The 15,586-nt window shown below is 39.4% G+C and overlaps 1 protein-coding gene across 1 annotated transcript in view; it reads right to left on the reverse strand.

Annotated features, from left to right (window-relative positions):
- Amph (amphiphysin) overlaps window positions 1–15,586 on the reverse strand; it is a 159,246-nt gene that overhangs the window by 28,311 nt on the left and 115,349 nt on the right. The window contains exons 13-17 of the mRNA XM_010610871.1: window positions 14,077–14,100; window positions 12,156–12,179; window positions 9,466–9,498; window positions 4,986–5,042; window positions 192–317 (exon numbers count right to left, since the gene is read on the reverse strand). Coding sequence (XP_010609173.1) covers window positions 192–317; window positions 4,986–5,042; window positions 9,466–9,498; window positions 12,156–12,179; window positions 14,077–14,100 — 264 coding nt within the window. The remainder of the gene's footprint in view (window positions 1–191; window positions 318–4,985; window positions 5,043–9,465; window positions 9,499–12,155; window positions 12,180–14,076; window positions 14,101–15,586) is intronic.

The raw sequence follows: 15,586 nt of genomic DNA on the forward strand, positions 1-15,586 counted from the left end.
AAAAAAAAAAAAAAAAAAAAAAAAACTGAAAAAACAGGAATAGAGTCTCATTGTCAAGCAAATGAAGGCTAATTGAACCTGGGGATCCACAAAGATACCAGTTTCTTTAGCCCAAGTGACGCTCATGAGATGATGGCTACAGTGAGAGGTTGGGGTCGGGGAGGAGGGAGAGGACAGGAGGTTGTGCTCACCACTGCTTCCTCTACTGGCTCTTCAGCCTGCGTTTCCAGCCCAAGCTCCATCCCGACAGCAGGTGTGGTGGCAGCAGGTGGCTCCTCTGCTTTGGGCTCTGTGGGTACAGCCTGTTCAGATTCAGCCTTGGAGTGTTTGTTTGGGGTTGGAGGAAAAAGATTCAACATGTGAACAGGTAACATGACAGAATACCCGGGCAATTAAGATTCATCTTTGTCACTGCATAGGTGAGTCACTCCATTAAATCTGTGTTGGAAAATAAGTCCTCACAGTTGGCATCAAAAACCTCTACCAAACTTAAACATCTCAGAAGAGAATGTGGATAAACGTCTCTTTACCATCGAGAACTGTTATTGCCCTTCAAGTCAGCCAAATGCCTACCATTTTGGCCATTCGTTTACTTCCTGGCAGTACAGTATTTCACTACTCACTTTGTTCCAGACTTCTGCTCACTTCTCTATGCTTCTAGAATGGTACTTTCTGCCATCTATCACAAAAGACAGCCAGACACAGAGAAAAACATCCTAGTGGGTCCCACCTTTGCTGGCTAGAGAAGTGAGGGAGAAATTATACGGCACACAGTTCTGAGACTTTTCAGTCCTATTCATATTGGCTTACACCAAAACATCAAGGGGTCATCCCAATATTCAGACGTAAGGCCCATTGGGTCGCCATGAAGCCTGTGTATGCTTCCACAGTTGGGAGGAGGAGGTCAGCACTGTGGCTGCTCAGCAGGACATCTATGGACAAACCGTGGTATATTATGGTAGGTTCCTGTTTAGTCACTTTTCCCCCCTCTTCCTCCGACAGAACCCGTAGCCATCATTTTATCTCATACAATACACCAACTCTTTAAAAACACCACAAGCGGGATTGTTTGCTATCTCAATTAGGCCCTTTTAATAGTGTGGGAAAGGGGAGGTCTTTTCGTCTCCACGGAAGCTCTATGCAGGGGCATCATCCTGATTCCAACTATATGCTAAGTCAGCTCTGCCATCCCTCACCGTTTATCTTTTTTTAGTTTTAAAATTAACACTATAAAATAACAGCAGACCAATAAAAACACCACAGCAGTGCATGTCACTGCCATTATTTAGAACATTCCTTCTTTATACAATCTAGTAACGTGATAAGCGTTATCTAGTTGCTCACGTCACTAAATGAATGACCACTAGAGGGCTCATTAACTCTTTTCCATCAGAACACACTGTAAAAGTTTAAAAGTGTTGGCCTAGAATAGTAAGTGTCCAATTAATATTTTGGAGCAATCATTAACTTCTGCCAGACTCTCAGCACAAGTGACCAATCTATGTCTATATCTGTGAGTTTGTCCAAGTCAGCCCCCAAATGGAGGCAATTTCCACAGAAAAGCTACAGAAGAGTTATTCTGAGATAACAGGAAATAAATAATAATGGATTGCCTAGTTCTGGGTAAATATACAAATTAATTTTCTTAGGTCTTCCATCCAATAGATCATTGGGATGCAGGCCATCACCACACCACTGATCTTTTTAAGGAGTATAATAAAATTAAAGGATACTTTAGTAGACAAGTGTACAGAGATCTGATTTTTTATAGGCTTTTATAACCTTCAAGAGGTGGGATAATGCAATTTTTAAGAAAGAATGAGATAAAATTCACTCTAATATGCTCTCAAGAGTCCTTTATGGGGAAAGACTTCATTTTTATTGTTCTGAAAGAATTATCTTCATAGCAGCAGATGCTGTAAACACCCGGTATGATCTTTCCACTTGGGAAGCCAAGGTGATTTGCTCTGACGACATGGTATCCAATGACCTCCACAGCAGAGGACACAGAAGGTAATCTGACAAAGTAGAAAGCAGCCCAGGAGCAAATGCTGCCTTCTGGCAAACTGAGTCCGTGCTGTGGAGGAAGCCACAAGCCAGATAAGGATCCAAGAGATCTTGCATAACACAAATTACATAAATTCATCATTGTACAGTTTGAAAAGTGCAAAAATAACTTACAATGAAGGCCCATAACTGTAGAAGAGATTGAGTTACTTACAAGACTGAGGAAATTGTGAAGTTTTATATAAGGCAAGAATAACTAGGGTCACTTTATAAATGAGTCTTAATTACATTTACTTATTGAAATTAGACAAAACAATGTCAGTGTGGTGTGAAGACAAAACGGGATTGGTTATGTCCCTACAAGTCACGACATGTTTTACCACCTGACAATATCACCTGAAATATTATGGGATGGAACTGCAGCTTGAATTCCAGAGGGATCAATGCAACTCGCTGAAGCGTGGATAAGGGTAAAGCAAGGTTGTAAAATCTGCTACTCAAATTCAAAAGCACAAGCCACTCTTCTATCCATTATAAGACAGTGTAAAACTGTAAATATTTTGCTATATAGAAAAACAAAGATAAACCATGAACAATATCTTGTAGAAAAATCTAAAATAATCCCACAAGAACTGTGCCCTGCCTCAACCATTTATTTCCATTTATTTATTTTTTCCTACAAGACATCTCCCTTGACAAAGGGACTGCCCGCAGATTGATAAGACGCTATGCTTATTTTGGAGTTCCTATTGTTTGCTGGAGTAATAATCACTATACATGCAGAGATGATGTAGATCCTCTGCATTTATTGGTGGAAGAAAGGCACCAAGGTAGCTTAATTCTGAAAATCAGAAATGGAATTCATCCTCCAAATGCAAATGAGCAGTACAGCACTGGAGCACAAGTTCTGGAATCTTCTGGGACGGAATAAAGGTCGACTCAGTGCAGAGGCAGAGCAGATGGGAGGAGAGAACACGGTAAGAGTCACACTACGGTGACACCGGCAGGCCCGTACTGATAGCAGAGTAACTGACAACAGCAAACCCTACAAAACAGTCTAGATGCTCACTAACAGATGACTAGAGAAAGAACACATTATATATATATACATATAGATAGACATGTGGAATCTTATCCAGCCATAAAGGAGAATTACTTTGTGTTCTTTGTAGGAAAATGGATGGATATTGAGACCATACCATAAAGTGAATTAAAATAGATACAGAACATTAAATATTACAGGTTTCTCTTGTATGAGAAACTCAAAATATTAATAAATTGAAGAGTAAAATAAAAGTACTGGAGATTTTTTGGACAAAGGGATAAAGAAAAAGAGGGAGGAGGAAGGATAAAGGGGGAAGGGGATTAAAAATGATCAAGATATGTTATGTATATGGAGCAATTCCCCCAAAGTGAATGTAAATATATATTGCAAATATATGCCAAAAATTAAGGAAAATAATCAATCTGTTAGATAGATAGAGGTGACAGTAAACTTCTGATAAGTGGGATAAGGATTAAGGAGAGAAAGAAGAAAGGAAGAAAGGAGAAATGGATTGAAAATGATCCAGTTATGTTAAATGCATGCACCAATTTCCCAAAACAAACCTCATCATTTTGTGTTGCGTGCTTTTCAAAAAATTACAATCCACAATGGCGCTCATGTTCTAGTCCTGCCTCTCCCGTTCTGAGAAACCTGGGTTAGTGAGAAATTGTAAAGGGCCCTGTGAGCAACTCTGAGCCTCAAGCAAAGTCTGCAGTTCAAAGGAATTCCAACTTGTTCTAAGGGGCCATAACATAGAGTCTGGGAGCTGTACAGCTGACTCCCAGCTTCAACCCCTGCTTTGAGTAAAAAGCATCAAAAGCATCAATCAACCAAATGTTTGGGGGTTTCCTGTTCCCAGGAAGATCCTGTCCAATCAAAACTCATTGATTAGGTTCAGTGTGATTTCCTAGTCTTGCACAGCATGAGAAGTGTTAGCAACATTCACAGCGCTGGACATAACCCATTACGTTCCCCAGTGAAGAGAAGAGGAAGGCTATCTGCTTTAGAGAATAAGAATGGAGAGAAGGGAAGACAAGTATGGAAGTTCCTGTGACTAGCTGCGGTGCACAAGAAGACATTCAAAGACACATAATTCTCAGGATTCTGGGCCTGGGTCTTTTGCATGAAGTAGTAGGTATCAAAGTGGTAGGCATGAGTTTGATGATGACCATCTATCTGCCTTTCCTTTTATACCAGTATTCCTCCATGTTTCTTAATCCTCTTACAATTGATAATTAACAATCTCATCCTCCAGTTCCATCACCCAGGCTGAGAATGATCAGTAAAGATACAGAAGGAGGTTCTCTGGCTTTTATAATTTATATGTGATGTGTTTAAATATTTACTTGCAAGCCACAGAGATTGTGATTTTCTCTTGCCTGTGCAAAAGGCAACGAAGTATGACTATGTACTGACAAGGTATTAGACACATACTTGTCCTTGCAAAACTATCAAATTAAACTTTAAGAAAAACTTCCTAGAATAGACTCCCATATTTAAAATTGAAGTAGACTTGAAAGAAAAATTCAACCCACTGAAAGCCAATTGCAAGCTTCCAATGTGAAAACCAGGAGCATTATCTACAGCACAGTGATTTTCCCATGGGAACAGTGAATAATTATTCCAGCTCCTGCTTTTTACCCCCAAACTAGGAGACTTTGGTTTTGCTAAGATTATGCCTTTATGAACAGAAGTAACCAAATTCATTGTCACAGTGAGATTTCACAGATGCTTTCCCTCCTGTTTTCTAGAGCAGAGGGAGCTGTAGTTGTTTTGTTTTGTTTTTGGTACTGGGGATTGAACTTGGGACCTTGCAAGGAGAGAGACGTAGAAACTGTATTCAAACTTGAGACAAAAGAGAAAGACTAACTTAATTTAGAACATTCAGTGGTTACTAGCAACTTCCCCCAAACGCAAACCAACTCCAACTTACCAAGCTGCAGATCATACTCTGACCTGCCTGCAATGTGAATAAGGAAGTGTCCTGGGGCTGAAAATGGGGAGAAAACCACAGATTTTTAAAAATATGCTTAAAATATTTTAAGTCCCTTTTTAAATTAGTAATACAAAAATATTAACAGGCGTTATTCTAAATATAAATCTTTGCCAGCAGAAGAAGCTGAGCGATTAAACAACCCAACAGTGGCATCAAAGATATCTTTGGGCCTCAGCTTCTCTTCTGGATTTGACACCAAATTAGAAGTTAGTGGTTATAAACTCTAAATTTACACTTTAAATTTTTTTTAAATGCTGGAAATCATATGGGTTATTTATGAGCTATTAGTTAAAATTTTTTTAAAACATGTTTATGAAATTTAGAAGTTCAGCTGGAGAAAAAAACCTAAAGGAACAGTGATTTTTAAAAGAAGATTCATCTCTGATTGCAACAGTAGCACACTGTAACTTCCAGATGGGAGACCACAGAGTCTTTCCCCCAAATCTCATCTGCTCAAAAAAAAAAATTCCTGCAGAACCTGACATCAGGGTTCTGCCACAGCCAAGATGAGTCAGTAACTTTTGGTTAAAGATGGTGGATAGGGCAGTGTGCAGTTACCTCTGCTGCATCCAGAACCCGAACTGAAGAATAACAAAGAAAAAAGCCCTGCAAGATATACTTTAGGAGGAAAAGAATGATAATTTAGGTCACAATTTTAAAAAATGGGAAAGAGATGAAAGAGCAAGAGGTAACTTGGTAAATGCAAACAACTCATACCCAAGTGAAGCTAGAAACGCCAAGAACCAACCCAGCTCATTGCTCAGAACACCCAGCAGGTCAAGAATTAGAAGGAGAGGTAATCACGAGAAATGGGAAGCATGGGGGTTGCTACAGACAGAACTAGTCGAAAGCCTATTTAAAAGCAGTAAGATCTTGAGAAACTCTCACCTACTCTGAAAGCCAAGGGATGTTCCTTTCCTGTCCAGCAGAAGACTTGGTGTTAATTCTAGCAGGGCTGTAACAGCAGGACTCTGGAATGGAGAACCCGCGGGCATCTTAAGAAAGTAGTAGTGAGTGAGCATTTACCTGTACAAGTTTCCAGTCAGCTTTTTGGCATCACACTTTTAAATGTGAATATTCAGCCAAGATTATCAGACATTTGAGAAAAGTCTCCAATAACAAGTGAGAGAAAATGAATCGGAAAATACAAGAGAAAAATGATTACTAACACCCTCAGAGATATGATGAAGGATATTGTATTCAGGACCCACAAAGATAATGCTACTGGAAAACAATGCAAAGCAAAAAGATATCTCAGAAACTGAAAAAAAGGGGTGGGAGGTAAAAAACCAGCTGGAAGAGACAGACAGCAGAGACAGTGGAAAAAATGATGGTGAAAAGAAAACACCAAAGAAAAGAGTACTTATACTCAGGAAGCCAATATGTGACAAGGAGAACCATTACAGAATGAGTGAACAAGGAAAACAAAGGAGGGAAATCAGAGAAAGGATAATTTTACAATTCCCTCCAAAGATGTAAATTTTTAATTAAAATGGCCTAGTACAATGGATGAAAACAGACTCATTGTCATACCTCACTGCAGTAAAATTTCAGAAACACTGAGCTTAAAGGAAGATTCTATAAAATTCCAGAGTGAGAAAAAGAGAGAAAAAAAGTGAGGGGAATGGGAAGAGGAGCAAGAACGAAAAAAGACACAGAGACAAAGTATCTTATGATACCACGAATCATAATGACTTTCTTAGTGGCAAGAGTAAGTGTTGGTGAGCAAACAGCTTTAAAATTCTAAGGGAAAGCAAATTACACTTTGAATATAATGCTTATATAATTTATTACGTATGTAGGAATAAAGACGTTTTCAGATGCTACTTGGTTTAAATCTAAATTATCTCCCAAAATTCTTGTACGTGAGAGGTGATTGGACCTAGGAGGCTGCTATATTCACCAGTGATGAATCCATAGCTGAATGTGCTGTTAGGAGGTGGGGTCTTCTCAGAAGAGATGGGTCACTGGAGATGTGACCCGGAAGGATACATTACCCTTCCCTGTCCTCCCTTTTCTCTCTGCTTCTGGGCCATCACGATGTGAGCAGTTTTTCTCTGCCCAGACCCTTCACCATACCATTTCTGTCTTGGAACCAGCTGACAATGGACCAAAATCATGAGCCAAAATAAAACTCTCCTCTTTTAAGTTGTGGATATATGGCATTGTATTTCAGGGACAAGAATGTGACTAAGACCAGTCTGTAAAGTCAGAATATAGCTCCTGTGTATATTTTGCTCAGGAAGTTCTTGGAGGATGTCCTCTACCCAAATGAGGATTAAAATCATAGATGAGGATGCTCTTCATCCAGAAAGCAGTGAAGGGAAGCAGAGAGAGGCAAAGGCAACATCAAGGTTAACCCCACAGGAGAGCAATGAGTCAGAGTCACAGGGCCCACAGTTCCAACTGTAGCATCCCAGAAGGACACACAGCTGACTTCGTCAAGAAGATGAAGCTGCTTCAGAATTCAGCATTTTTTCCAAGATGAGAAAGGCTTTCAACAACTTGAGGGTTCGTCGGGAGAGAAGTACACAGAAAACTAAGCAAACGAATCCGCGGGCAAACAAACAAGATTCATAATTATTCTCTAAAGGAAGACAAAAAGTTGGCATGAAAGGAAATGAAAACTTCACCAGTCAGTTGTTGATAGCACTGATGACATTGCAATATGGCCAGAGATTGGCTGGATTATTAGGATGGAATTCGGTCAGAGGAATGGCAGGAAGCAGAAGAGAGGGGGTGAACCGGGAGGGTAGGAGAGAAAAACACTGTAAGTCCTCACCCTCCAGAGAGAAGAATCGATAGGTAATGCTTTAGAAATCAATTCGCAGCATTAAAATCCACCCGTGCACATCAATAGGAAAAACTAGAGAATATGCTCATAGAGGGACGAAGATTTACTTCTAAGAAACAGGAAACAGAGGGTGTGCGTGATGGTCTGAAGTTTTAAATTAAAACCCTCATAAAACTTGGTTATTTTGAAAGGTATTGCAATGACAACTGTGACAGAAATACAAATTTGGCCAGTGAGGGAGGATAGCAATGTCCGTGAACCAGCTTCTGAAAGAGTTTTCTGGAAGAGATGCAGTATTTGAGACTGTCTTTGAGACTGTGGGTGTCTGTGTTTGGGTGCAGTGTGTGAGTATGTTTTATGTCTGTATAGATAACGGGGAAAATAATAGAACTTTGAAGTTGAGAATTAATTAACGAATATATTCTGAATACCTATTTAGAGAATTCTAGATTCCAGTATTATTAGAAATTGTGCGTATCTGACACGCAACGCAAAGCATCTGTCACAGACAACCCTCTGTTTGAGGTCTCCCTTGCAGAGGCAGTCAGAACTAAACCCTGGAGAATGACAACCGCATGCCCTGCCTTTTACATGGCATTGTGGCTTGTACTCAGATGTCCCCCCAAAGCCTCAGGCTCTCACAGGTGGGGCTTCTGGAAAGTTATGGGGTCATGGCTATGTGATACTGGATGAGTCCACTGATGGCTTTGTAACTGAGTGTGCCACTAGCAGGTGAAGCCTTTTGGGAAAAGGTGGGGTGTGGTTGGTGTGGCCTGGAAGGGTGTATTTGGTATCCCACCTCCCTTGATGGCTGCCCAACTTCCTGCCTGCCACACCATGAACTATTTCTCCTCAGTGACGCCCCTCTGCCAAGCCACCCTCCCTTGGAGTCAGCCGACGATGGAATGAAACCTCTGCAAACTGTGAAGCCAAATCTACCTCTCCTCCTTTAATTTGTGAATGTCAGGTATTTTGTCTCAGCATCAAGAAAGTAACTAAGACACATGGGTTCCACCTAGGACCTATACAGTGAGCGAAACAGTCCACCCTGTGGTTCCTCCTTTTCAGATTCCCAAGGAACACAGTACTGCCTTATTGGACAGAGCCAACAAATGGCTTGTGACCCTCCAGTGGCTCTTTTCTGGAGAATCACTCAGAAGTAAGGCTGTGTGCAGCAGAGATCCTCTATGACTCTGTAGGAAGATGCCCCCCCCCCCGCAGAATCTCTAATATTTCCTAAATATCCATCTCTACAATACAAAACAGTTTAGTTTATGGGATCTCTTAGTTCAGGACAACTTCTAATTACTGGTAGAGAAATCCTTGGAAAGTACAAGTCCATAGTATAGCTTGTAACATAACTAATAGCTAAATGAAGTCCTGGAGCACTAAGTATGTGCTATGTTGCTGGAAGAACTTCCCTGTACACATTTTTCATTTAATCATCGAAATAATCCTGTAATATTACAGTTATTCGCCTCTGTTATTCAGTTTGTAAGTAATGGGGTCATATTTTGTATTGACACCCTCAATCATTTTGCTAGACCTGTGGCACAGAAAGCACACTGAAAAATGAACAGTACTCTCAGCAGAATTGATCTTGCTAGAAAGTGAATTCCTTACCTGGGTGAATCCATTGAATGAACTACCAGAAGCCTAAACAGAAATGGAAATCAAAGTGTGTTATTTTTTTCCATCAGGTTTACAGGATTAATAAATATCCATTGGACAAGTTGGAGAGTAATGACTATCACATATATTAAAATACTACAAAAGGTGGGTGTCTGAGGAAGTGCTTAGGCAATGCAAAATGCCATGCTGTGCTACTTTAAATAGGCTGACAAAAAATGAAAGATTAATTTTACAATTATTAATGTGTTTAGATCAGTGGTAACACCTACTTTCTCAGTAACAAGATTATGATTCCAGAGAAGTGTCAGGATGGATAAAATAGCTCTTTTTAGGTCATGGATAAAATCTGTGAAAACGCTTTTTCATCAGTTCTGTAACCCATCACTTAAATGAGCAGCACCTACGAGATTCTATTCTATAGCTTCAATGGGCTTGGGAAGAAACACTTCATGTGCTCTTATTGGAGTAAAACCACTTTGGAAATAGTCAACAAGTCTGTTTCTCTCACAGCTTTGTGCATTTTTAGCACTCAAAGAAAAATCAACTCAGAATCTGAGATGGTAAGATACATCTAATTAAGATCTCACTAATGCCTAACATAATTATTCTGATTTTCAGAATGTTTTTGTCAACCTATTTGTGTTTGGTTTGAACAAATTTCAAGAGGTATATGACAATCTATTTAGGAGACAATCAGGCTTCCAAGAAGATGGTGATGGATAATGAAATGGGTGAGAGACATTAGGAAAAACAGAACCTACGGAAGTCTGGCTAGTCTATGCTACAAACTGGGGTAAGTACCTCATCTTTATGAGCCTCTATTTCTTGGTACAATATTCCATATCTCTGGTTAGCAATTTCATCTTCAGACAAGTCTGAGTTGTCGATGTCATTGTCTTGGGAACTCTCAGAACTCTCAATGCTAGTGTTCTGGGGTGTTCCCAGAACCAATGGTCTAGCTATCTCATGGTTTTGCTCCAAGTAGCTAGCAACGGCTTGTTCCCCACATACACCTGCTAGCAAATCTATCTCCAGTCCTTCCTTGCTCTCAACTATATCTGAATGTTTCCAGCAATTATCTAAGCCTTGTCTCTGATAGGCCAGTGGTAATCAGAATCCAACCAACTGGCAGATCCACTTGCTTGGCCATCTGGTATACCAGAGAATCCAGACACGTCCATATTATTCACTGTTGAATTCAAAGTTAGCCACCAGATTGGACTTGGATCTGTTCCCCCAAACTCACTCTCTTCAATTCCTAGCAAGTTACCAGAATGACTACAGATCCCACTCACTGTACCTTCAGGTCTGTCTTTTTTTTTTTCAGGTCCATCTATTAAGAAATCTTCCTTATAGGAACATCTGTCTCCTCTGTTTGTACTAGTTTCTACAGAATAACTGAAATCAGTCCCAGACTGAACTGCTACTTCATATTTTACTGATAAAACAACAGCTTGATTTTTATCCCTGTCAGCTCCATGAGCATTTAGTACAACCAACCTCACCTTGGCTTTTCTCAGCATCTACACTGCCCTGCACTGGGTAATACATTATAACATGAGTAGAAGTGTCTGTTAAATTTTTCTTTATGTCTTTTTTAGCTAAATCCCATCCCTCAAGACTGGCACCTTCAATGTTAGATACAGAGCCAATCTGAAGAGGCAGATTCAAGATACCTACGTCTCTGTCACCAAATTCACCTGCCACGTCTTTTTCAAAATAATTCTCAGAGGGTTTTATACTTTCCATGCATCTGACTCTCAGATCTTTTCCAGTAACCCTTTCACTAGCTTTGAAGGTCTCCTGGTCTTGTTCTGCTATAACTTTGAGGTCTACAGCCTTGTTTCCTGTTGTTTCACATATTTTCTTTTCAGATTCCTTAATACCTTGTAATGTCTTCATACCAGTAGCCCCAATGTCTACCTTTTGAACTGTCTCCACACCCACCCATATAGAATCTTCTGTCTTCTGGTTCTCTTGTTCTTCATGTGACTTTTTAACGTCTTCATGACCTTCCTGTAGGCCAGCTCTTTCCATGGCTGGCATCTCTGAGTGAGGGGATTCATGTGGATGCTCCATCTCCATATAAGTAGAAATAGCAACTCCAGCCCCAGGCATGGACTTTGGGGATAGCTGTTCATTGTTACCTGGGAGAGCTGGTCCCAGGACATGCTCACCCTGTTCAGCTACAATGGACCAGTCAGCAGAAGAAAGCATTCCAGTGCTTAGTTCCACATCTTGCTCTGCTTCAGAGAGACACGCAAGGTCTTCTCCAGGCCCACTTGGGGTAATTTCCTGGCTGCCACTGTCTGTACTAGCATCCAGGCCCCAAGCAAAGGCACCTATGCCAATTTGAGATCTTTGAATTTCTTCAGCCAACCCACTGTCTGAAATTTCCTCCATAATCAGGTTACACAGGGAAAGACTTTTTGAAGAGTCAGTCTTTAAAGTATGCAGAAGAGCAAAGGAAAAAGAAAAGATAAGATGAAATAGACCATGGCAAGATTAGATGAGAAACAAAGCTTTTCAGTAGCACAAGTTAAACAAAACTAAAAAGTGCTTAAATCAATTAGCTTAATGTAAAATACATGACTAGCAATGCAATGGGGGGAAAGTTCATTCTCTAAATCATTGTATAGCAATTATTTTTAAAATCCAGAACTTTCTGGATATTTACTTACCGGTTGTACCAAATCAGTGCTTGTCTGTATGGTGAAAAATCAAACAAGAATAATTACTAAGGAAAGGGAAGAAAATCCACTGGGACTTTAAAATCTCATGCTGTTCATAGGCAAGATTCTGTTAATGGTTGTGACTTTCATCAGTTTAGGTTTAAATTTTGCAACTTATTTTGTGAGAGGAGTAATTTTTGTCCTATAATCACTTAAAACTACTCTGGAAGAAGCACAATTTAGCACAAAGAAAGCCTCTGTCAATGAGGTTTTAAGGCTAGTATACAACTTTTGCATTAGTAGACTCTGAAATACAAAGTTCCAAATAAATAAGCTGGCCTGTGAACACTAGCATAATATTCAGCAAGAGAGGTCAAGAAATTACACACTGTCACATGCTCTCATGCAGAGTCAGAAGAAAATCTGCCCCAAACTCACCCTTCCCTAGGTTCTGCCTTTGAGATAGGGTTCAGATGGAGGATGAGCTAATGTTAACCACTCTGACTGGCCTGAGAGCTCTCTTGATACTCTGCCCTCAAACTACAAGCTAACTTCTGCACAGAAGGGGAAAAACACCCAGGAAGCTGAGATGATTAAGAACTGTGAACAATTATGTTCAGAAAGTCATTATTACACATTCTCATTATTATCACAATTCCTAGCAAGTTTGTCCTCTGAAATATCAGAAGCTTCTTCTAAATGATACCTCCATCCTCACTGTGCCCTCTCCAGCTAAGGAATAAAAATGTGGTATAGCTCTCATATAAGACAAGAAATATTGGAGTGATTAAAAATTAGCACCTCCCCTTTAATCTCCAAGAAAATCAAGAGTTGAGGCTAGAATTCAAGTACGCTGAATGCCAATCCCTCAAACTCCTGTTATGATGATGTATGCATAGCAATTAACTCACTATAAAAGGAACATTTAGTCATAGGTACTTTCAACATGTTCAACTCTCTCTGGAAAGCTTTGTGATGCTTCAAGAATCTTAAAGAATTCAGTATAAACCTACTACTGTAGATGGGTATCTTTTTACTTCAAGAAGGAAAAAGCAACAGTATCACTTCAGAAGACCAGACCCACTTTCTTTTTGCTGTCTCATTAAAAGAAGAAGGAAGCATGAGACTCAAGTTGTACCAGAGCCTTTCTATGATGAAGTTCCCACCCTGGAGGGACATCGGGCTTGAATGGGTGCCACCAATCTCCTAATTTTACAGTACTGGTGCAGCATCACAAAGATCTTTCTTGGCTCTAAATTCCAGAAATAACTCACCCTTGAATGACAGCTTAGTTGAAGAGATAATCTCAGCAATAGTATCTACCTTCTACTGAAACATGCCCACTTTGGGCAACATACTCTACAAATACTATCTTTTTTAATCTTCCCACAATCCTCTGAGGTAGGCATCTTGTCATTTTATGAGAAAAACTGAGGCTTGGAGAGTTTTAGAAGCTGTTCAAAGTCACAAGATTATAAGTACTAGAGTCTGGACTCAGATCCAGGCTTCTTGGCTCTGAAGTTCAAATTGTTGTTAAACAAGCTTCTCACTGAACATAAAGATGAAATAATAGTTCCTATTATGCATACTTTCTTTATATTCTATTTAAAAGCAAGCACATATATGTATGCCCTTTATTATAACAGGTGCTCTGGTCACCTGTTGTCTCCTAGAAAGAACCAAAGGGGCACAATGGCACGTTCTTGACCTCTAATCATCCACCAGTCCATGCCACTGGCACAATATTCTCTACAAGAATTTCCAGGTGCTGGATATGCATAGAACTTTCAGGGGTTATTGACTGTTCTAGAGAAAACATTATCATTTAATGTATAAGACTCCCTTCCATAACATGTAAATAAAATATAATATAGTTTCCAAACTTTTATAGATCAAGATACATGAAAAGAATGAGTTCTTAGAGTCTTACCGTCCATAAGTCCCAGGGCAATGTCTAAAAGAAAACAAACAAAAATTCTCTTAATATACACATGCCATATATTTTTAAAATATGGGGAGGGGCAAACACATAGAGACAACAAAAGTTCTTTTTTAAAGCTTTCAGTACAACATTCTTCAATAGAACTTTCTTTGGTGATGGAAATGTTTCATCCATAATCCAATACAATAGACATTAGCCATGTGTGGTTAGTGGGCCCTTGAACTGCGTTCATATAAGAAAATCATATTTCAAATCTCACATAATTTTACTTCTTTTAAGTTTAAATAACCATATATAGTTAGTGGCTTCCATATCGGACAGGACAATTCTAATCAATCTTGCCTTTTGCTATGTAAGTGGAAAAAAATTATACTATATTTGAAATATGATGAATGGGGTGGCCTTAACATACACACTATTAAAATAAAGCACTGAGGGGCTGGGAATTTAGCTCAGTACCACTGTGCCTGCCTTGCAAGCACAAGGTCCTGAATTCAATTCCTGATACCAAAAAAATAAAAATAAAGTGTTGAGATATCGGAACTTATTACATCTTCTTTTTCCTCATGGAGTTTATTGGTATATTTTAGGTATACAGCACAGTTACATTCATTATTGGGATCTTTTACCTTTACATGACAGGTCTTGATTCTCATTTTTTCCCCTTGTCCCTGCCCTCCCTTCACCCTCTCTTACCCTCCCCATTTACAAACACTTTATTTCCATTTTTTCACTTTCTCATATTTTTTTCTTTTCCCTTACTACCTTCCCACATTGTCAGTTATCTCATTAGGATCTTATGTACTATTATAGTTTTTCACATCAGAGACAAGATACTAATCGTTGTTAATCATTCCTTCCCCTATCACATTTAAGAGAAAAGCATATGACCACTCTGATGATAAATGAATACCAGAAAAGTAGTTCTTCAATATGCTGAATTAGATACCATATAACTCCATTAATTGGTAATTATGCAAATTATAAGGGTACCCGCTAAGACATATGAATAAATTACACTTAGTAGCGGATTTCAATTATAAATCTTATTGATCCTGAAGAAAGAATCTCAATGGTCCAAGGTATTTCTACTGTTGGTGGGAAGACTAAAGGAGATCTGTCTTTCTTATTTTCTCTGTGATTGAGAATTGCTGCTCAAGGCTTATGTTTTTGTAACCACATCCATATTCACCCACTTGTTTTAAGTCACTGAATAAAAACAGCGAATGTGATAACCTGGCACTCCCTATTTTAAATTATGACCATTTCCAGAGGAGAGTGCAGATGTCACTTTTGGATTGTGAAGTAAAGAGAGCTGGGCCTGTGGTTCTATTGTCCCTCCACTTGGCCTGGGTTGATCCTAACAGAGCTGCATTACTAGTAGTCCTGTATTACATGCAGTGTGGCTGGTCTCCTACTCAGCACGCTCCCAAAAGATAATGAAGACAGGAGGGCGGAAGAGATCCATTTTGTACAGGGACTCATCTGGCATCTACTA

The sequence above is a fragment of the Fukomys damarensis genome, unplaced genomic scaffold (assembly GCF_012274545.1).
Source record: "Fukomys damarensis isolate Sample0158 unplaced genomic scaffold, DMR_v1.0_HiC HiC_scaffold_17, whole genome shotgun sequence".
NCBI lineage: Eukaryota > Metazoa > Chordata > Mammalia > Rodentia > Bathyergidae > Fukomys > Fukomys damarensis.